Genomic DNA, 23,815 nt, shown 5'->3' with positions numbered 1-23,815 from the left:
GAAGGAGGACTTTGGGATGAAAAAACAGATTGGGCCGAAGGATGACCCCAGAATCCTCCGGCAACCAATGTAGACAAAACTCAATAATAGACAACGCATGCCGCTCACTCACTCATTTAGCGGACACAATAGCCAACAAAAAAAACATTTTAAAGGACAACCATTTAAGCTCAGCATTCTGCAGAGGCTGAAATGGGGATGAGCACAGGAATGAAAGCACAAACAGTAATTCCCATATGGGAAAACAGGGATTCCGGGCTGGGAGCTTCTTGCACCCTTCAGAAAACTGCATACAAGTCTATAAAATCCAAGAGAACCACCACCAACTGGGACATAATGGCAGCCGCATATACTTTCAATGTGGAGGCTTCCTTGCCTTTATCCAAAAGATGCTGAAGGAAGCTCAAGTCTCTCAGCACCTCACATATTACAGGATCAATTTCCCACTCCCTGCACCATGCGGAAAAAAGGTTTCAACATGCTGCATACAGCTGCCGTATGGAAGCAGCCCTAGCACTAGAAATAGTGTTAATGACCACAGGCTCACAATACACTAGAAGAGGATTGGACCCAGAGGCAAAACCCAAAGCTACAGGCATGCTGGGTCTGGGTGCCAGATGCAGCTGTCCATCTGGGAGAGAAGATCCCTCCTGAGGGGAAGTTGCCATGGACTGCCTGCTAAAAACTTCAGCAGCAGAAGGAACCAAGGCCTGGCCAGCCACCATGGCGCTACCAGGAGCACTCTGTGATTGTACAGAAAGACCCTGTGCTATGTTTCCCACAACAGTGGAATAGGAGGAAATGCATAAAGCAGGTGGTTTGGCCATTTGTGAGACAGTGCATCCTGACCCAAGGGGCTGGAGGCCTCTGTCTTCACAAACCACAAGCGACAATGAGTGGTCGCCTCTGATGCGAAAAGAACCACCTCAGCATTGCTGAACCTCTGCCACACTCCCTGAACTACCTCAGGATGGAGCATCCACACTCCTGGGTGAATTCGGCCCTTGGAGATTGCATCTCCTACCTGGTTGTTTGACCCTGGGAGATGAACCACTCTCAGTGATGCAAATTCAGGCAGAGACGTTGTAAGCGTCTTGTCGGTGAGTTGTAGGGACTTGCGGCACTTTGTGCCACCTAGATGGTTCAGGTGGAACACTGTGGAGGTGTTGTCAGACCAGACCAAAACATGACACCCCCTCTAGGACTGGCATGAAATACTGCATGGCCATGTAAACTGCACACAGCTCCAACAGATTGATATGGTCTGTGGACTGAGCTGGTGTCCAATGGCCGCAGATGTCCCTCTGGTTCCAAGTTGCTCCCCACCCTATAAGGGAAGCGTTGGTCGTGACCACCTCACGACGAGATGGAATGACACCCAGAGGCACCCCAGCCGCCACGAACTTCACCCGAGTCCACCGCTGCAATGTGCGAACACAGCGGTGTAGTGTCATGTTACCAAAATTTCAGTAATCAGTACCAATACCAGTGAAATTTCATTGTTCTCGATACCAATTTCGATACCACAGAAAACATTTGCTAATATGATAATGTGCTATTGAGCACACTCCTTTAGCCTAAAGTTACATTTCAATGTAAATAATAAATTAAAAGTTATGCATGTTTCCTTCAAGTGTTTCTAACACTTGTTTGTTTTTAAGCAGCGCCCTACTGAAATCTGTTTTATTTTGTCCCCAAATCCTTTTTTTAATTATTTTTCCAGAATTCCATGTTTTAAAATGTTATTTTATTATCAAAATGGTGTCTAACCAAACATTTTTCCTTAAACTTTTAACAAGTAAAAAATAGAACGACTACTTTTTTAACAAACTTTTATTCAGTACAAAAGCACTCTTGCATGTGATATATTGCTTAATTTTTATTATTACAATCATTATTCATTAATCATTATTATTATTATTTCTACAGTTAGGATTACATTTTACTATACAGTTATAAATTTCAGGCATTTAGCTTTTATTACGAATCATGCTTTTATTTTTATGTGTATTTTTGATGGAAGTTTAACTTCTCCAGATAAACAGTTCGCTACATGGCCCAGTGTGATCGTTAAAGCGCAAATGCTGTGATTTAATTATACAAATTATATTAAAAATAACACTTCAGAGTGGATTAGTTCTCTGCTCTGTCATCTCTCATACAACGCAAATGATTCTCATAGTCTGTGGAGTTTCCAGTATATTAGCGGTCTGCTTCACACATCAATTTAAAGCTTGTGCAGCTCATACAGACTAAAATTGCAGCTTTTCACAGTTTAATAATCACACTAGAACATTTCACAATTTTAATTTGATTAGTTGTGCATTTCAGTGTAAAAGGAATAACAGAGCACATGCTCAAATAAATGTGTGAGCATTTGAAAGCAGTCGTGTGTCAGTAAAACAGTACTACCGGTACTGCAGAATCACTGGTATTGTTACATCTTTTTTATTTTAGTACCGACTTGGTACTGAAGTACCTGTAGTTCTGACACTACAGCAGTGAGAAATTACAATCAGATGATGGCGATGTCTGATGGGACTCAAACGTAAACTGTTGTTCCACCACTGGAGAGGTCTGAGGTGGAGTAAACCCAGTGGAATCACTGACGTAGCAGCAGTCAGCATGCCTATCAACTGAAGCAGCACCCCATACTGCAGGGACACCCCAGGGCGGAAACGATTTAGTAGTTGTAAGATGTTGGTCACCCGTACCTGTGGAAGGGTGGCAGACATATTACATTTGTATGAATGTGCAGTGTCGGAACCAAACATCTTTTTGCCTCATTCACCAAGAGGCATAACTTCTGCACATGTTTCAGAAGAGACCTGGAGTCATGCACGGCCTGCAGCCTTGTGGGGGCACAAGGCAGCCAGTCGTCCAAGTAAGGCAGGATTCGAATTCCCCTGTACCACAGAGGAGACAGCACAGCACTCGTGCATCTGGTGAAGACACGAGGAGCCAGAGACAGACTGAAGAGAAGAACCTTGAACTGGTAGGCTTGGTTTTGAAAACCCCCGCTGACTGTCGATGAGGTGGCCGAAAGCCCCTAGCATCCTCGACAACACAAGACTTTTGAGAGGCCTATGACTGCTGGTTAGGGGGTTGACGGGAGCGTTGTTCTGGCATCGCATAGCTATGGTGAGCCCGAGCGGTTGGCATTCTAAAGGTAGGATTACGCTACACTTGACGACGTGCCACACTTGACGATGTGCTGACAGAAGTGTGGCAGTCAGGGTGCCCAGCTTATGGGTCATATGATCCATCACCAGCAGAGCCATCAGCAGGAATTGAGGAACAGAGGGGTTGACATTAGCTGACCCCAATGTTTAGCGCTGACCCCAATGATTAGCGTATATTGACTCGCAAAGCCTTATCAGGTGACACCACAAGGCTGCGACAGGTTGTTCAATTTCAGGCATGCAACCTAGGGTGAACGACAGCATCATCCAACTCGACATTGTCTTGAAAATGTGAATTGGAAGTTCTTGTAGACAGGACGTCCAAGTTTGGGTGATGTAAGGGATAAGGTGAGTTGTGGGGCTCTATCCCTGTTCCCTGACTTGAAGAGTTTTCATCCTCTGGTGGCACTGAAAAATATGGGGCTGGAGCCACAGGTTGAAGTGTGTGAAGGAGACGTTTTAGCTCAGCCAGCTCTGAAGAAAGGCTCGGCACAGTCTTCGACAGTAAATGCCTCTCTTTGCGTTCACTTTGAGATACTGCTTTTTTCGTAGTTGGGGGGGGGGGATTGGCCGCCGCACAACGTTTCTGGGACCGCGAAACCTCTCACAGGTGCTGAATCCCCAAGCAGGATGGGCACACATCGTGTCCGTCGTCGGGGAGAACATTTGGACACAGCTTAAAGGCCGGTAGGAAACCGGTTACGATCAAGCTCTGAGCCATATAAACCCGGTTATGAACACCTTGGGATAGAACCATAAGGCTACAAATTTATTAGAGCGATAACTCACTCGAGCCAAAAACAAAAAACAAAAAAAAAAACACAATGATATACGGGCCGAAAGGATAATCAAATTCCCCCAGATAGGACCGAAAGTCAAAACTGAAATCACTCAGAAAAAAAAAAAAAAATGGAGAGAATGTCCACTACTCCGATAACTGGAGAATCACCACAATAAACCAGCAAGAGATGTAAAAAGTTTGCAGGGAAACGCAACTATAAATGCGGTAAACACCAGCCAGCAGATAACACTGAGAGGCACAGAGTGTTACCGACAACAGAAAAATAGCAACAAAAAAAAAATCATATATGGAATACTATATGGAAACGTCCCTCGTCAGCACATACATCGTGTCTCTAACTTCATATATTGTGAATAATAATAATATATAGACTATAATGTTGTCAAAATTACCAGTAATTTGGTACCAAGTTTCATCAAAAGATGAAACGGTACCAGTGTTTATGCACTGTAGTACCGAGCACCGACTCTATCCAGTACCAGCGTGCAGTATGACTGACACACGACAGCTTTAATATGCTCACAGGCTTATTTTGAACACCTGCTCTGTTACTTCTTGTACACTGAAATGGACAGTTAATCAAATTAAAATTGTGACATGTCCTAGTGTGATTTATTAAACTGCTAAATGCTGCAATCTTACTGTGGACGAGAGGCGTACTTTAAATAAATCCAACAGCTCAAACACTAGAAACTCCACCGACATTGAGAATCATTCACGTTGTATCAGATGACAGAGCAGAGCACTTATCCATTGTGAACCACGCAGCACATGTAAAATATATATTCATATAATTAAAATCACAGCATTTGCGTTTTAAACTCAGCTCAGCTTTATTTATATCGCATTTAAAACAACAGCAAAGTGCTACACAATAATAAAATTTTAAACATAACATTTCAAAATTACCACATACACAAACACCAGTAATCTAAAATACAAACACTCCAAAACTGTGTCCTACATTTCATTCAGACTCAAAGGCCAGTGTGTAAAGAGATGAGATTTCAGACATGACTTAAGTCTTCAATGATCACACTGAGCCCTGTCGCAAACTGTTTATCTGGGAAAGTGAAGCTTCCGGCAATAAAATCACATCATAATAAAAGCACGATTCAAAATAAAATCTAGATGCCTGAAATTGAATAAAAATATATTACAATTGTATAGTAAAATGTAATATTCACTGTAATAATAATATTAATAATAATTCATAAAAATATCACTAGACAGCTGTTGAATAAAAGTTTGGCAAAAAAAATGCAATGACATGTTGAAAAGTTCTATATTCACTTGTTAAAAGTTAAGACGTTATTGATGACACCATTTTGATGATGAAATTAAATTAAACCTTTTCCACCACCTTATTTACAGGTGTCGGCAAAATCCACTAAGGGTCGATCACGATTCGTGGAAATGAACTGAATTTGCCAACTCTAATAGCGTTTTAGCCACTGAACTTTAAATAAGAGATGCTATTTAAAAAAATGATCGCAAAATTAGTCTACTAATGTGGACTTTAGGAAACTTGATGGCCAAATGAAAAGAGCATTACAATCATCTTGATATTCACTATATTGCTTATTTTTTATTCTTGCCCAGTCCTAATTTAGACGATACATTCGACATATCGCCGAGCCCTAGCTTGGACTGACAGTCCTGTGGTTGATCAGGGAGCTCTCTATACACAAGACTTTAATGAGAAGGGGAAAACAAATGGGAGCGTAACAGAGCAGGGATCACGTTTCTGCTCTCTCCATGCATATTTAATAGGACTTCGGTCTGAGCTCCAAAATAATTAATCAGCTGATGGCACTAGATTAGGGAACACAAACTATCTTTCTGATATAGAAGGCAGTACAATCTGTCATTAGCTATATGGAAACACACCTCTGGCATGTCTGGAACTACCTCAGCCTGTCCAGTCAAATGTGCAGACCAAACAATCCTTAATCAAAAATAAAACTGCACCAATGCACCTCTTCTGCAATAGCAGCCAAGCGTAGTCAGTACCTGTCCCTTCCGGTTAACACCAATAATTCCAGAAGTGGCTTCATGGGATGCGGTTACAAAAATGGTCTCTCCACTGATCCTGTTCATGTAGATGCAGGTGCCAGTCTCAAGGTCATACAGGTGAATGTAGCCATATTTGGTGATGAGAAAGACAACGTCATGCTTGGAGCTTATCTAAATGGAAAAAGAGCAAATACGACTTCAGAGAATCTTGCTTGAAGGCAATTAAATTATATTTAAGTCTTCACTGAAAAATAAAAAAAAATGTATGAGGCTCAAAAAACAACACAAAACTGGATGATCTAGCACTTGAAATTACTTTCAACATCAGAGTTACAAAATAAATGTCTTGGTCTGTGAAAGTCAGGGATTCAAAATTAATAAATATTTTAGATTCTGCACTATTTGTAGGTCACTAATCAAATAAGGAAATTTGTGATCATCAGGTTTAGCACAACATTTTCCAAAACACTAAGAAATTATGAAATCCATGTACAGTTTTCCATTCAGCTTTTCATACTTATAATTTGTAATGAAAAGAATGCAAAGTATAATTATTTCTCCAGTGGACATAGACTTTCGAAACCTACTGTATTATTAATACTCATTGATGATTGAAAATGATGAATACCTGCATAGCAACAGGGAAATCATTCTGGGCCTCTGGAGGGAAGAACACATCCACTGCTTTCTTTGGAAAAGGTTGATTACCTGACGGAGGTGTTCCAACCTCAATAATGTGCAACTACAGATGTAGAATTACAAGAGTAACACCAAATTGACAGTCAATTAAATGCAAAAACATTATTACTATTCTTCTTTCAACATGGAAGTTTGTTTAAAAAAAATAAATCAGACCTTTCCTCCAGCTTGTCCCCGAACAGCAAAACAAAATAGTGTGGATTCCTCAGCATTCCCCTCCATTTTGAATTGAGCAAACCCAGCAGCGTGGCCTTCGATTGGCTGCGACACCTTTCTGTCCACTGAGTAAAGTTGCATTGCACCCACAACCCGGTTTTGCTGACAGAAAATTGTTTTAAAAAATAATAAATTAAAGCAGGAAAACGCCAACCAGAGTGACATTTAAAAATTAACCCGTATTGTTTTTTAACGGGCGATATAAATACTATTTTTTACACTTATGCAAAGTGGTCAATAATTTATATGCATAACCGATTTATAATTATTGTTTTATTTCTACCTTTAGACATATGAATGACTACATTTTTCATCACTTACCTCTGAAGGTAAACAATGTTTCACAAATCTAACAATGTGCATAATGAACTAAGAATTAATCCAACTCATCTAAATGGCAATACACACTTGCCCAAGGCTCTTCACTTAATGTAACTTATAATTTAAAGTTATTGGGAATATAAGACAATGTACAATTTATCTTCCAGTATGCAAATTAATCTTTGTTTTGAGCTGTCTTAAATACCAGTAAACCAGATGTTAATGAACAGAAAACCTGTGAAAAAGTGAAATATTGGTTAAAAGTATTGGTCAAACCGATTATCGGTCCATCTCTAGTGACATGAAGGTTACAAGGTAAGCCAATTTAAAACCAATTATTTAAGGTTTTTTATCTATCTATAATTTTATTTTTGGGCTTTCTGCCTTTATTTTAGAGAAAAGTAAAAAATAAAAGTCTGTTAATATACCTGTGCGGAAATTCCAATCAGAAGCAGCCATTTCTGTTTGGCGTCAGTGCGATAGTTAATAATTTGACAGCCTGCTAAACTGGAATGCCGGTCAAAGACTTTGATAGGCTGTGAGTCTCCTTCCATACTCCAATGATAGACGGCATTGTCTGTCACAAGTGCTACGGTATTGAGGGAGATCCACTTCCAAAATGTAACATCTTCGGTCATGGTGTGGGCTTTCATCTTGCTCTTCATTTCAATGTTGAAAATCTGAAGGGTTTTTGCAGCTGAAATTCAGGGACAGAAGTCATTTGAATAAAACAGCAATATTTTTAGTCCAGTTCATGGATGATGTGATTTTAATTATTTAACATACAGACATCATGTGTAATGCTGATATCATGATGTGTATGTTGAATTGTGAAGTAATGACAAAGATATGAACATCACCACAAAGCACAGCAGTTACAATCCAAAAGTAACAGCTAAAAGACAAACACTGCAAACATTTACAAACATTCAAGCTGAGTTTTGGTTTGCATTTAGTTTAACAATTTTTTGTGACATTCTATAGCTAGAATATACAGGTATTATTACTAATTATACAGAAGTAGTAGAAAATAGGCCCAAGAAATAAAAGAAAAATATACTTATTCATGCTGCACTACAAAAAAATACAAAAATTAAAAAAAAAAAAATGTAAATACAAAGTTACTATTATATGCAATAACAAGAATCATCACCATACCTAAAGATGTGGGCTTACAATTTACCAAAACATGTATAAACATTTTATGCGTGAACAATTTTTATTTTTTATAAACGTGGACCTTAACTGTAACTGGATAAATCAGCAAATATGTATTATGCAAACCTACAAAAATCCTATTGTTTTTATCAATATATAGAAGACCCAGAAAGTATTTCAAAACTTAAGCAACACTTAAAAATGTATGAATATCACTGCAATAGCAAAATAACAAAACCAAGTGGCATTTCTTTTAAAGAAAAAGAGCAAGCACACTTTTCAAGCAAAACATTTCACAAAAAAGTTTGTTATTTTTTAAATAATAAAACCATAGATACACTTTTCAAAATGAAGACAAGTAGTATTTGGACACTTTATGGTTGTCAAAATTTGTGGAATATGTCCAATAGTTAATGTGATGAACTACACCTGTGGTTACTCTGCTATGACACGATCCTTTAAAAAAAAATTATCTTGGCATCAGATAGTTGAACATATTTTTTTTGAAAATGGCTTAGAAAAAACAAGTTAATTTATAAAAAAAAAAAAAAAAAAAAAAAAAAAAGACAGGTCTAGTTTCACATGTTTGCAGAGGCCACTTGGTTTGATCATTTTATTCAGTTTTTTTTTTAATTCATACATTTTAAGTATGGCTTAAGTGTCCAAATACTGTATATTTGGGCAACAGTAATCTTTCTAATCTTTGCTAACCCGATGTTCAGGCTTCAATTTTGTACATCCAGCCTTGTATGCAATACTTTAAAATTCTGTATATTACTAAGAAAGAAATGCATATAATACATAAAGCTGAGGCCAAAAAAGAAATTGCTGTGCAAAGTTAAATTTCTTTATAAGCTACAGTGTTTTCTCTATAAACAATCGCTGTGTACAGTTTAAGTTATAGAGGAAAATACGTAAGCTATTTTAATTTAAACAAATGAACACTTTATTGTTTTAATTAGGGGCACCATATAGACCTGACGACATTTGAAATTTGATTGCCATCAAATGATGATTTCCAAAATCACTAGTTTCAAAGCAACTGGAATGTAACAATCCAAAACTGTAATATGATAGTGTTTATTTAATCTCACTACTTTCAAGGTCATATTTCACTTCTCATTCTTAAAGTTGTAGTTCTAGATAAATTTACATCTCTGCAAAAACAAGTTAAAACGAAAGTGCAATATGGAAGACCTTTGCATTGGATTACCAGTATGCTAAAACCACAAAACAAAACAAATAAAATAACTGAATATTGTTGCTTTCACTATGAACAAAATGTATTTAATTTTAACTAAACAAGAGGAAAGCAGGCTGTTGCCATATTACATGCATGTTACAAGACCCCTACCCCCTACTTACATGGCTAACCTATCATTGAACATTAAAGCATTCAGATTGACCCCACATTTCACAATTAAAATCCAACAACTCTTGATAGAAGAAATTGAACTCACCGTCTGCAAACATAAGAAAGCAGTAAGGAACAAAAAAATAAAAAGAGAACAAAACAAGCAAGAACAGACAAAGCATTTATGACGGCAAGACATTTCCAATGAGCATTTTAAAGGCTATTCTTAACCAAATAATTACAGCAAGAAGCTTTAAATACATAACGAGACAAGAGATGGCTATGAACAGAAATTTTTGGAAATATGCAGGGTATTTAGAATTACTAAGGTCAACACACATATGTTATACTAAACTGTCTTTAGGCTCAAATGAAAAATGCAGTCACAGCCAAATGCACTGTAGTCATGTTATATTTAGGGGGTGGGAGGGGGTTGTAGGAAAAGGACCTCATGGAAATGTACATTAGAAATGTATTCATTTACCCCCCAAAAAATATCATTACATTTCAAAGATTCATGCCCCCCACACTTTTCATACCTTTAAGAGCAATGACTTTGCTTGCTGGGTTCATGATGGCACTGTCTGCAGAGATGGGCCTGCGGATGGGAGTGTTTGGATCGCTCATATCAATGATCACAACCTGGGCCTGTTCGCCCACCTTCTCCCGGATGCAGATGAACTTATCCGACTCCATCGTAAGGGTGCTAAACCCGATATTTGCTGGGTTTATGCCCAGATTCTGGAGCTGTTAGAGGGGAAGAGACGTTACTTAAAATGAATACTGTTAGATACAGTAGTCATTTCATTTTTGTCAGGAATTAAAATGAGGCTGTGAGGGATTGACTTAGTCTATTCAATGGGTTCTACTTGTTTAAATTGGTGTTGATCGTTTAGCTGACAAAATTGAAAGAAAAAAAACCTTTCCAAAATATTTTCAGTAGACAAAACTTTTTCAGAAATGCCTCACAGCCTCGTTTTTATTCTCGTCAAAAATTAAATATGGCGCTATTCTGAACGACATCTATTTGGCGTCATGAGCGGGATTTGGAAGAGTACTAAAATATTGTATAGGTTTAAATACACGTCCTATGGTCCTATTGTGTCTGCTGCAGTTTTAAATGTTTAATGGACTTATTTATTTATGTTTTATTAATAACAGAGCTATGGGCACATTTTCACAAGCCCCATCAATCCTCCTCCCCGCTGAGATGCACCTGCGCCATATGTCAGGTGGTATACTGTAATGACTCGAGTGATATCAAGTCAGTTCAACACAACATCTTTAGTAACTTTATTGCCATTCGAGACACGTAGGTGTCAAAGATTGACGATTTCAGCACTCGAACGCCAATGTTTATGGACATCATCTAAACGCTAAATATTACTTGGAGTGGTGATAACGAGGTGCACAGCGTATTAAATGTGTGACAGAAAAACATTAAATGCAACAAAGATGTGTTTCAAGCAGTAAATATGGACTAATCTTATTTTTTTCACCATTTATTTAATGTCTAAATCCACTTTTAACAAAATCACAAAAAAGAATGGGAGTGATGAGAGTATGTATACTGGTTTACAAAGCTATTGTGATCCTTTCACCGACCACTGCATCCACCTTCATAGGCTGTCTCAAAATCTAGTGATCTGCCAACCTAGACAGCATTTCTTTTTAGCATCATAGACGCATTCGAACGTCTAGTATTCTTTAAATCTAAAACGCGTTCTATTCGAACGTTCGAAAAATGCTGTCTAGGTACCGCTAGGTTTTGAGACCCAGCCACAGAAATGGATGGGAGGTCATTCATTGAGCTAGCGCCAAAGCTAACGAGCACTGTCGCCTTTATTCCAGCAGAGCCACCAAATATAAATACTTAACACATTTCATATGTGTTCTTCTACAGTATGAACCCACCTGCAGGTGCTCCTGAAAGCGGATAGGCAGGATTTGAGTCATGGTTTGTTCTTTCTGCTCTCAATCCTCCCGGCCGGACTCCTCGCAATATTTCTGCCTAGCTTTAGCGAGCGACGACCTCCTCTCCACGGACACCCCCCGATTCAAAGCAGATCAAATACAGAACCGCTGCTTTTATTACGCGGAGAAAGCAAGTATCGTGTTTTCGTCGTGTCAAGCCAATCCGCCAGATGGTTGATGTTTTTCCTCCACTCTCTGCACGGATGGGACTCGCTCAGAACCGCAATGGCGGCGGAAACAGCTCAGAGTCAGACTGACAATCCGGAAGCAGCAGCGCAGACTTTGCGGCGGAAGGACATTTGAGATTTCAGCGATTTGTTTAATCAAGAGGGCGATGAGCGAAGCTCTAATTTGGTCTATACGACCGTTTACGGCTTTTAAGATTTTATATCTGATCTAAAAGCGCGCATATGTGTCGTATGGTCGAATTAAATAAATGGTTTCATTTTTGCCACATCATTCAGTTCTTCATATTCTGCGTACGTCAGTTCCGGGGGCGCTCAGTGTGGCGCGCTGAAATTCATGCCAGGCAGAACTCCAATATTATGTAATATTATGTACTTACGCCAAGAATTAATGACAAAAATTAATACAAAAAATTAAATAGTGTGAGAACCTTTTACTCAGGACTGCAAGTTCAACTTTGTCTTGATTTGTCCCCTTGCAAAAGGTTTAGTTGGAAAAAAAAAAGCAGAAAATCACAAGTATAATTAACAATTTATTAACACATTTCACTTAAAAATGTGTATTACTCATTGTGACTCCAGAGTGCCTTGGATTTTAAGCCATATTAATAATCCACAGGGACCACTGAGAAGATAACCAGACAGCTTTGGCAGTAAACAAGGATTATGTTCTGCAATCTAAGATAATAACTTTTTTTTTTTTAACTATATATTTGTATTCAGCAGCTGCAGTATTTGGGCAGAACTCCCCCTCCAGTTCTTTTGTTGCATCCTCTGCGGCCTCTGTTTAAACAAAAAAATGTGATACAAAATAAATGACACAACTTAACAACATCACAATAGGTTGACTTGACCTATTCAACTGCACCTGCTTGTCTTTTTGCTGGCTCTTTGTTTTCCCACTGGGCCTTTTCATTATTAGTTTCTTCCTCTCTTGCGACACTGCTCAGCTCATAGACATCTATTTCATACAACTTTGGAAACAGGTCCTTTACTCAATCGTAATGTATGGAGCATACTGTTCTCACATACACTCAGTTGGTGACCAACACATCATGGAAGATGATCCAGTCCAGCTGCAATTCTTGACCAAAGAGCTGAATAAAGAGAGCCATGATCACTAGATAAACACTTCTTCAATTCAGTGGCATGAAAGGTGTCATAATAGTCAAACTGGCCATTTGGTTAAAGGGATAGTTCACCAAAAAATAAAAAATTATCTCATCATTTACTCACCCTCATACCATCTCAGATGTTTATGACTTTCTTTCTTCTGCAAAACACAAAGATTTTTAGAAGAATATTTCAGCTCTGTAGGTCCATACAATGCAAGTGAATGGTGACCAAAACTTTGAAGCTCCATAAAGCACATAAAGGCAGAATAAAATTAATCCATAAAACTCCAGTGGTTTAATCCATGTCTTCTGAAGCGATCTAATCGATTTTGCATGAGAACGGACCAAAATGTAACCAATTTGTACTGTAAATCTTGCCATTACAGTCTCTAGGCACGATCATGATTTAAAGCTTGAGTACACTTCCTAGTGTTTGATGCATGCACAGCATGGTAGGAAGTGTAATCAAGCTTGAAATCATGATCAAGAAAACTGCTGATGTCAAGATTTATAGAGAAAAATGGGTTATATTTTTGTCTGTTCTCACCCAAAATCGATTAGATAGCTTCAGAAGACATGGATTAAACAACTGGAGTCTTATGGATTAATTTTATGCTGCCTTAATGTGCTTTTTGGAGCTTCAAAATTTTGGTCACCATTCACTTGCATTGCATGGACTTACAGAGCTGAGATATTCTTCTAAAAATCTTTGTGCTCCTGCAGTAGAAAGAAAGTCATACACATTTGGAATGGCATAAGGGTCAGTAAATTATGAGGGAATTTTCATTTTTGGGTGAACCACCCCTTTAATTCCTTACACATGATGAAGGGGGAATGAGAACGGTGGATCCATGCCCATCCATGGTGCAGAATGATTTCCCAAGAGATCTGGGGAAAACAGTAAAGCTTTAATATAAAAAAATATTAATTCCCGCTTCTCGGGAATTTGACATATTACTCCAAACAAGTCATGACTGCTATGTTGCTCGGAACTGCACCCAAGATTTTCACCCACTATTGCACTTGTGTATATGGTTGTGTGACAATAAAAGTGATTTGATTTGATTTGATTTGAAGGGGTCTTCAACCATTTTCAAGGCCAATGACAGAGTAGTGCCCCCTGTTATATTGTATAAAATTTGAATTTAAAGCCTGACCTATAATAACGTGTATAGTACCATACTTAGGTATTTGCGTACTTTGTTATGCTTACATTGCAGAAGCTATTAAAGTAATCATTAATATAAAGTGTTAAATACTTGTACATTACATTTTAATGTAATTCAGTTTAATGCATCATTTAGATTGAGATCAAATGATAATTTGTGGACTCCTACTTGAAAACCCATGCTCCAAACTGACGTTAAATTGTGTAGATGTAACAGATGAAAGTATTATGCTCACCTCCTGGCTACACTGGTGAAATAACCCAGGCAAAGGCACTGGCACAGCAGCTCACTCCTACTGCCTTCAAACATCTCATGCTCGTTTCGAGGGAAATAACACCGCCCTCACGGAGAGAGCTCTCGCGGCTGAAGCTACAGAGGTTAGTTCACTCTCCGTCTCTGTAGCGGATGTAACCCGATCCTTCAGACGGGTGAATATCCGCAAAGCCACGGGCCCAGACGGCATTCCGGGTCGCATCATCAGAGCGTGCACGAACCAGCTGGCTGGTGTTTTTACGGACATTTTCAACCTTTCCCTCTCTTTGTCTGTAGTCCCCACATGCTTTAAAACATCCACCATTGCGCCTGTTCCAAAACAATCAAAAATAACTTGCTTAAATGACTGGCGTCCTGTTGGTCTGACCCCCATCATCAGCAAATGCTTTGAGAGACTAATCAGAGATTACATCTGCTCTGTGCTGCCTCTCTCTCTAGACCCATTGCAGTTTGCTTACCGCAACAACCGCTCCACTGATGATGCCATTGCATCTACAATACACACTGCTCTCTCCCACCTGGAAAAAAGAACACTTATGTGAGAATGCTTTTTGTAGACTACAGCTCAGCATTCAACACCATAGTGCCCTCCAAGCTAGATGAGAAACTCCGGGCTCTGGGCTTAAACAGCTCGCTGTGCAGCTGGATCCTGGACTTCCTGTCAAGCAGACGCCAGGTGGTTAGAATAGGCAGCAACATCTCCTCATCACTGAACCTCAACACTGGAGCCCCACAGGGCTGTGTTCTCAGCCCACTCCTGTATTCCCTGTACACACATGACTGTGTGGCAACACATAACTCCAATGCCATCATTAAGTTTGCTGATGACACAACGGTGGTAGGTCTGATCACTGACAATGATGAAACACCCTACAGAGAGGAGGTGCACACTCTGACACACTGGTGTCAGGAGCACAACCTCTCCCTCAACGTCAGTAAGACAAAGGAGCTTGTGGTGGACTTCAGAAGAAAAGACAGAGAACACAGTCCCATCACCATCAATGGAGCACCAGTGGAGAGAGTCAGCAGCTTCAAGTTCCTGGGTGTCCACATCACTGAGGAACTCACATGGTCCATCCACACTGAAGTCGTTGTGAAGAAGGCTCATCAGCGCCTCTTCTTCCTGAGATGGCTGAGGAAGTTTGGAATGAACCGCCACATCCTCACACGGTTCTACACCTGCACTGTAGAGAGCATCCTGACTGGCTGCATCTCCGCCTGGTATGGCAATAGCACAGCCCACAATCGCAAAGCCCTGCAAAGGGTGGTGCGAACTGCCAGACACATCATCGGAGGTGAGCTTCCCTCCCTCCAGGAAATATATACAAGGCGGTGTGTGAAAAAAGCTCGGAGGATCATCAGAGACTCCAGCCACCCGAGCCATGGGCTGTTCTCACTGCTACCATGAGGTAGGTGGTATCGCAGCATCAGGACCCGCACCAGCCGACTCCATGACAGCTTCTTCCCCCAAGCAATCAGACTTCTGAACTCTTGATCTCCCACGATCAAATACATCAGCACTGCACTTTATTACCCTTACTCTTATATCTCACACCAGACTGTCATAAATTATATTATTATTATATTATATTCTCTCTTAACAACTGACTATCAACCGACAGCCTGAATGTCAATACAGTACAATACTGTACATTCTATATATACTACATATACTTTTTTTTATATTTTTATTTTTTATTTTTATTGAATAATGTGTATCTATATAGTGCGTATTGTATACTGTACAGTGTATGTTATTATTTGTATATTGTTGAGTGTAATTATGTGTATATCAGATGTTTAAATTGTGCTGTGTTAATTTGATGTTTATTGTAAATTGGTATATGTCTCATCACTGTCATGACTGCTATGTTGACCGGAACTGCACCCAAGAATTTCACACACCATTGCACTTGTGTATATGGCTGTGTGACAATAAAGTGATTTGATTTGATTTGATTTGATTTGATTTGAAAGTCTTTCTGCTACGTAAACAGTACAAACACAAACAAGTATCAGACTCAGTCACCATTCACTTTTATTGTATGGAAAAAGATGCAATGATAGTGAATGGTGCTTGAGGCTGCCAGTCCTTAATATTCCAGCCTATTATCTCTTTTTTGTGTTACACTGAATATAGAAAGTCACACGGGTTTGGAATGACATGATGTTGAGTTAATGATGAACTATCCCAAAATTAAGTCACCTGCTTGAGATGGTTAAGTATTTCCCTCAACTGAGTCTAAATGCTGAAGGCTGACTTCACTGCTCTCCAATGGATCCAGTGATCTTTGCACCATGAAGATGGATTGTCACTATAAGGAGAACAAAAACATGATGAACACCTATATCTCCATATGCCAACACCTAGTTGGTTTCATTAGGGGTTCTGGTTTTAATTAGGTGTTCTGACAAACAGTTGTCTGTACATGGTCAACCTCACTTGGCACTTCTCAAAGACACAGAGCAGCATGAGGAAATCGTTGGAGCCACCGGCACACTCTGCTATCTCTTTGTGTCTGATCTCAGCTTCCTTCTGTGCTTCTGATTTGCCTACAAAAAAAGAAAAGTTGTTAGTCAAAACAAACATATTTTTTCTGATTGGACAAAAGGAGTTATAAAGGCGCTGCCACATTTATCTTAGCACGGCAAAATTCCGCAGGCGAAACAGCCATCTCAATAGGAATCCACGTGATGGACTTCCAGTGGCAAATAATTTACCCTCGCGCATTTAGCATTGGTGAACTTTGACAGGCGAATTTGCTGCACTGACCAATACGAAGTTGCTTGTTTTGGCAATGACCTCTGTGTGGGCGGTGCTTCTTACACAGCTACACTGAATATTCACAATGGACAAGGTCCTGGACAGTGTTAATTTTTTCACAGTTTTTATTTGTCATAGTTTTAGTCTTTTGACTATTAGTCAATATTTCGTCATGTCATATTCTTTAATTTAAGTCAGTTTTCCTCTGACGAAAATGACAATTTTAATCAATGAAATATTTTAGTTCTTTTAGTTTAGAAATCTTTTAGTTGATGACGACTTGCAAAATGGACAAAAAGTTTGTCAAACTGTAAAAGACCAAACTTTAATCAAATATTCAAACATTACAAAAAAAAAAAAATGTATAAACATTTTCTCATGTAAACATGTATCAAACATATAATATACATGCGTTGTCCTTGCTGTGAAAAGCCTGAGCTTCTGAAATAATAATGAATAGACTGAAGTATTAGCAACTTTTTAGAAGTTAGCCTACTGTATTCTGAATTCTTCATGCTTTAGAGACGTATTAATTTTCTGTGAAACAATATTACATTGCATGTGGTGTGTTTCTTACGGAAACAGCGTATTCACAACGCAAGTTACGCAATGAAAATTGTGCATGTTCTGACTAGCACACCATTTAGTTCAAGTTCACCTGTTCATTCACTTCACTGTGCAGGTGTAAGTTGTTATATTACATATACTGTATGTTGTGGATATAGTGATTAAACTCATGTATGCATAAGAAGCGTCTGAATGAAGTATATACCCTGTTTTAAAGCGGTTCATTATGCCGGTGTTCAGCGCGTTCAACTCACGCAGCTCAAGCGGAGAAATCTCTAACATACTGGATTAATGGATTAGATGAATCCATATCTGCTATAGACAGATTCTCTATATGTTTCTTCTTTTGTTTATTTCTTGCACTGTTAATATCTTGAAGTATAATTTTTATCTCGTCCTATTTTCATCAACAGTATGCTTTATTAAAATCATTTAACTATCATCATGATGCGCCTTTTTCGTCGTGTCTTCATTATCACTGATGAAGTCAAAAAACCCTTCATCAACGAACGTTTTTTCGTCAGTGGTTTCATTAAAAAGATTAACACTTGTGCTGGATATAATTTTAGAGTTGAGTTTCTTTATAACACTCTCCCAAAGTATAAAGTGCAACATTAAAAAGAGGGTGCTTGGCAATTAGTTTTTTGCTGGTTTCACACATGCTCAACATCCACCCACAAAGGTACTGTAAATGTGAGCACGCCTTAAGGCAGAGTGACAACCTCAGTCACCATACACTTTCATTGTATGGTGGTATGCATTTGGGATGTGCAGGAGTAATCGACTAATCGAGTACTCGTTCTGCACCAGCTAGTCGATTATTAAAAACACTACTCAATTATCGCAGATATATTTTCTTCCTTGCCTGCTGTGAGCAATGCTGAATTATACTGTAATTCCCTTTGGATTTCTCACCAAATCTCACAGTTACAATCGAGTCTACTAGGTCGTGGTGTGGATGTGTGTCGTCGAGGTGTTGGATGAGAGAAGATATGATGGTGTCTGTACTATCTGTGCTTTTGAAAGCAAAGCCTAGTGTAGCACTAGCAATACTTGTAATATTTTGATTCTTATTGAATTCTACTATATTGATATTCGGTTCCTGTTGGAGTCATGCAAACCAATGGACAAGGATCTGCTTTTATGGTGGAAAGAAACTGCGAAGTGGTATGAGAAACTCTGAAGCTTATCAGACCAGTATGTCTGTATGTGCATTATATCTCTTAAAGCTGATGTAATTTCTGCAACACTACCACCACCGAACAGAAATGCAAAAATGAACAATGTTTTCAAAACAGGTTTCTGAATACGCCCCTTGTCTGCTGTTGTTTAAACAGTCAGACAGTCCCACCCCCTAATTTGAGGAACTAATTTGGGTAATAGTTAATTATGGAAACAACACTGTCAGACAAGTTGTGCTATCTGACAATTATCACAGTTCAACAACAGTGAGACTAACACTACGTTCTACAGTCTTGCCAAAAAAAGTCACCTCATCACCTAGTCATGGCTTTCGCTCAATGTACAGTGTGGTTACCTGGTTGAATGAAGATATTCTCTACTGAAAGCATGGCAGCATGATATCTCCACATCCAAGGGTGGCAGCTTTTAGCAGTGCACGGGTAAGATTAGGAGGAAGAGGGAACTCAACCATCAATCGCCCCAGCCTGGTCATTTCACCTCTCCTGCATCAAAAAGCCATACATTATAGAGCATTTTAAAGAAATATTTCACCCAAAAATAATGACAAATAAGTAAATAATAAATAAGTTCTGTCATTATTTACTCACCCTAATGTCGCTTCAAACCAATACGGCTTTTTTTTTCTTCTGTGGAACACAAAGGGTACATTTTTTGACCAGATGTCATGTTGCACGTTTGGTCACAAGACTTGATGAGAACTAATGAGGTTTGATGTTTGCGATAAAGCTGACATATTTCATTTAAGCTTTATTTTTACTATATAATTAGTCACTATTCACTTGCATTATGGCAAATAAACCCTGCCAGACTTTTAAAAAAGTCACCTTTTGTGTTCAATGAAAGGAAGTAAGTCAAATATATATATTTATATATGTAGAACTGGCACAATGAAAATAAAACAATGTGCATCATCATTGAGAGGTAACATTTAAATGTCAGCAATACTACAATCAATGAAGGAGCTCTTAAAATGCAACTGGCAGTATTTCAATGCCTTAATGCAGTTTCTTGCAACACAGTTAATTAAATGTTAACAAAAACATGAGACAGTTTGTGTATCACAACAGTATAAGACTAAATGATATTACTCACCTATCAATAGCATCATAATGATACAGCTGATTTAGAACTGTCAGGATAAACCTCTCCTTTGGGCGGTCAAGATATGGAAATCTAAATGCACCATAATTGAGGAAAGCAAAAAGAATCCATGTATGTAAGTGTACTCTTTCAATTATGAATAAAACAATTAAACAATCCAAAACTATTAATGCAGCCTGATGATACCTAATTACATCATGGACTCCGAGACATTTGAGTGTGAGAACGACAAATGTAAGGCTGGTCTGTTACACATGTTTCCCAGAACTCTTTATTGCAAATCCTGAAGCATTTGCCTGCAGAAGTTCATCCAGCCCTTCCAGCTCTCTGTTGAGCCTCACTCCTTAATTGAAACATCACCATCACATTTATTATAGATGAAGTGTTAATAAAATAGAATAATTTTTTTTAACTTTGTAAAATGTGACAGGAGCCATATTTTATTTTTTAGTAGATTTATGTTAAAATACTCACTTTGAAATAGGCACCACTTCCAGAATATTCATTCCAACCCTTGAGTTGTGGTTTAGCTGTAAAAAAGGATAGTTCACCCAAAAAGGAATTTTTCTCATCATTTACTCACCCTCATGCCATCCCAGATGGGTATGACTTTCTTTCTTCTGTAGAACACAAATGAAGATTTTTAGAAGAATATTTCAGCTCTGTAGGTTCATACAATGCAAGTGAATGGTGACCAAAACTTTAAAAGTCCAAAAAGCAAATATAGGCAGCATAAAAGTAATCCATATGACTCCAGTAGTTAAATCCATGTCTTGAGAAATGATATGATAGGTTTGAGTGAGAAATAGATCAATATTTAAGTTATTTTTTTGCTAAAAATTCTCCTCCCTGCCCAGTAGGTGGCAATATGCATAAAGAATGCGAATCGCCAAAAACAAAAGAATGTAAAAGTGAAAGTGGAGATTTATAGTGAAAAAGGACTTAAATACTGATCTGTTTCTCACCCACACTTACCATATTGCTTTTGAAGATATGGATTTAACAATGGAGTCTTATGGATTACTTTTATGCTGCCTTTATGTGCTTTTTGGACCTTTAAAGTTCTAGCTACCATTCACTTGCATTGTATGGACCTACAGAGTGGAGATATTCTTCAAATCTTCGTTTGTGTTCAGGAAAAGAAAAAAGTCTGTGATGACATGAAGGTGAGTAAATGATGAGAGAGAATTTTCCTTTTTGGGTGAACTATTCCTTTAAATGCACAAATAAAACAAAAATCACAAAAATTATGTTTTTTAACACTAGTGAAACTTTGTGACTCTATTTTACCTTATTCCATTGATTATGAGTTAAGTTGCAGCAATGTTGGTGGCTACCACACACTTTCTCACACTTTTGGGTGCAGATTGAAATATTTGCCTTTACTGATCTGAGAAAAAAAAAAAAAAGAAAGAAAAATATCACAAAACATGTATATTATTGCTTTATTATTAAGTGCAAGATTTACACTCTATAGACAAAGCTAAATATAGACTTACCTGTTGGGATGGATCCATACAAAGGTAGTATAAGAAGACCTTCAACAGTTCGATCATGAACATCATACCGGTAGCCTAAGATCTCAGCCTCATTAAAGAGCAAATCGCAGGCTTTCTCGATTTCAGACTGTCCTGTTTAAAACACAAACACAGAGCTACAAACTAAAAAGGAATATTGTAAGTATGATAAATCTGCAAACTTTTTGTCAAAACTGCAACATTAGATGACATCACTACTGAGCTTACCAGTCAAGAAGACCAAAATGTCCCCAGCTGCTTCATTTGTGTGCACATCTAAAGCCACCTTCACCACCTATAGATTATAAACATTCCAGTTTAACAGAGTATAAACAGTCCAAGCGTTAGTTTGTTTCAAACAAAGTTTGTTACTAATAGCACACAAGAGTATAGGCCTATTGTTGACACATATAAGCCTATGATGCTTTAATGTTGCAAATAAAAGGCTTCCACGTGCGATTTACTGCTCTTGACAAGTGTAATCGCCAGTTCCCATTCAAACCAATGCCCCACGTTAACATGTACAACCATGTTACCCTGTGAAACGGTCAAAATCGCTCTTAAACGGTGTCAAATCCACTAGAACAGACATTTTACTTGAAAACGCAAGTAAAATTATTCACGTGCACGCGCACATCCCCAGTCGATCCATAACACTGGGATCTGCGAGAATCTCCCTGAGCGTACAGCCATCTGTCATGTATTTAATCAAAGTGTCCTGATACAAATAAAAACACAAGTCCATTTAAATTGTATTCCATTCCTTACTCAATACATGTGTTAACTATATGTAGTATTGTCTCCCACCTTTGTTGAGCAGTCATCAACTCGCACTTGGTAGCCCACCTCCTCACCCAGCCTGACACCCATCTCCTGGGACACCCTCTGGGCTAACAGTGATGGCTGCAACCCTCCTGGGTTGTGTAATACCAATTCTGCCATGCCTACAAAGATCTGAGGGGAAATAAAGACTGAAGACAAGGCAGGACAGATACACTGCAAAGGAATATGCATAGTTTATTTATCCATCCGTGCTTGATAGGAGTACTGAGGGAGTTGAGTGGTTTTCCCGCTGCCAGTTTCAACAGTCACAATCAGGAACGTGTTTTCTCGCATTTATTTGTGCTGATAAATGGGCAGGTTCTTGATTCATACTCATTTGTGTCTCTGCTCTTTTCTTATTTTGACATTTTTCTGAACATTCATGCACTTTAACGTTGCTAAAAGGGATATTTCGGCACTTTAGACTCTTTAGAAAAGCTTAGCAGAGTCGTAATAACCGGACGCTTTATTAGAGGGCACAGCAAACCTTGATATCATCTTATTTATAATTTGTTGGTTTCAGTGTTGCCAATTAGTTTCAATGGAAAGTAGCTAAAGCCTGCTCGAAAAGTCGCTAAATGTCGCTAGATGAGGTCATACGCTAATTAGCATATTCGTGACGTCATCACGTCTCATTTGCATTTTGCAGTGTCCACCCTTTACATGTGTTTGCTTCTCTGTGCTTACCGTACCTACTGTAATACCCTATTAATTCCCTATATCTCTCAATCACTCAGAGAGAAAGTTATAAGCGACAGAACTTTCTTATCTTTTCTGTCACACAGCGCTCCGCCATAACAAACCACTATGTGCATATTTACAAAAAAACTATGAGCATATTTACAAAAAAAAAAAAAACAATGTGCATGTTTACAAAAAAAAAAAAATAAATATGTGCATATTTACAAAAAATAAAATTAAACTCTTTAAACTTAAAGCAAAAGGGGAGCAAACAATACAGATTCGTGATTGGTCCTTGACAATGCTGTTTGCACATGCGCAGCTCATTCACGTCTATGTCAGCTGCCGTGAGGTCAACTGATTGTGCTGCTCCGCCTGCTCACCTCTCTCTCTGTCAGTCTCACTGAACAGACAAGACACAGAGAGAGGTGTGCCTCCGAGTCCGGGCAGGAAAGCAAGACCACGCGCTCGCAGGGCAGTACTGGCGACTTTCTTCTACGGAAGGTAGCTAAGGTTTGTCCAAAAAGTCACTAGATTTGTTGCTAGGCGCTTTTTTGAATAAAAGTCGCTAAAGAGTTCTGAAAAGTCTCTAAATCTAGCGACAAAGTCGCTAAGTTGGCAACACTGGTTGGTTTGCTCAACTGATGTTTGAGGTAAAGAGCTCTCTTTTTCACTCACTGCTACTAAACAGCACAT

At 38.6% G+C, this 23,815-nt stretch overlaps 1 protein-coding gene and 1 pseudogene across 4 annotated transcripts in view; both read right to left on the bottom strand.

The window, feature by feature from the left end:
- The window catches only part of LOC127422637 (clathrin heavy chain 1-like), a 43,586-nt gene extending 31,397 nt beyond the window's left edge, over window positions 1–12,189 (bottom strand). For 2 of the 4 annotated variants that reach the window (XR_007894208.1, XM_051666386.1), the window contains exons 1-6: window positions 11,663–12,188; window positions 10,288–10,495; window positions 7,665–7,933; window positions 6,856–7,017; window positions 6,629–6,742; window positions 5,998–6,171 (exon numbers count right to left, since the gene is read on the bottom strand). Coding sequence is in view for 2 of the 4 variants with exons in the window: in XM_051666386.1 (XP_051522346.1) it covers window positions 5,998–6,171; window positions 6,629–6,742; window positions 6,856–7,017; window positions 7,665–7,933; window positions 10,288–10,495; window positions 11,663–11,704 (969 nt within the window). In the remaining 2 variants the exon portion in view is untranslated. Of the gene's footprint in view, window positions 1–5,997; window positions 6,172–6,628; window positions 6,743–6,855; window positions 7,018–7,664; window positions 7,934–10,287; window positions 10,496–11,662 lie in introns of all 4 variants that reach the window. The other 2 variants (XR_007894207.1, XM_051666387.1) reach the window with 2 other exon arrangements.
- Window positions 12,190–12,504: 315 nt separating this feature from the next.
- LOC127422126 (probable ATP-dependent RNA helicase DHX40) lies at window positions 12,505–22,558 on the bottom strand (annotated as a pseudogene).
- Window positions 22,559–23,815: the final 1,257 nt, after the last annotated feature.

This window comes from Myxocyprinus asiaticus, chromosome 31, assembly GCF_019703515.2.
Source record: "Myxocyprinus asiaticus isolate MX2 ecotype Aquarium Trade chromosome 31, UBuf_Myxa_2, whole genome shotgun sequence".
Classification (NCBI taxonomy): Eukaryota; Metazoa; Chordata; class Actinopteri; order Cypriniformes; family Catostomidae; genus Myxocyprinus; species Myxocyprinus asiaticus.
Note: the sequence above shows the minus strand (reverse complement) of the source record. Positions and strands in the feature narration are given on the sequence as shown.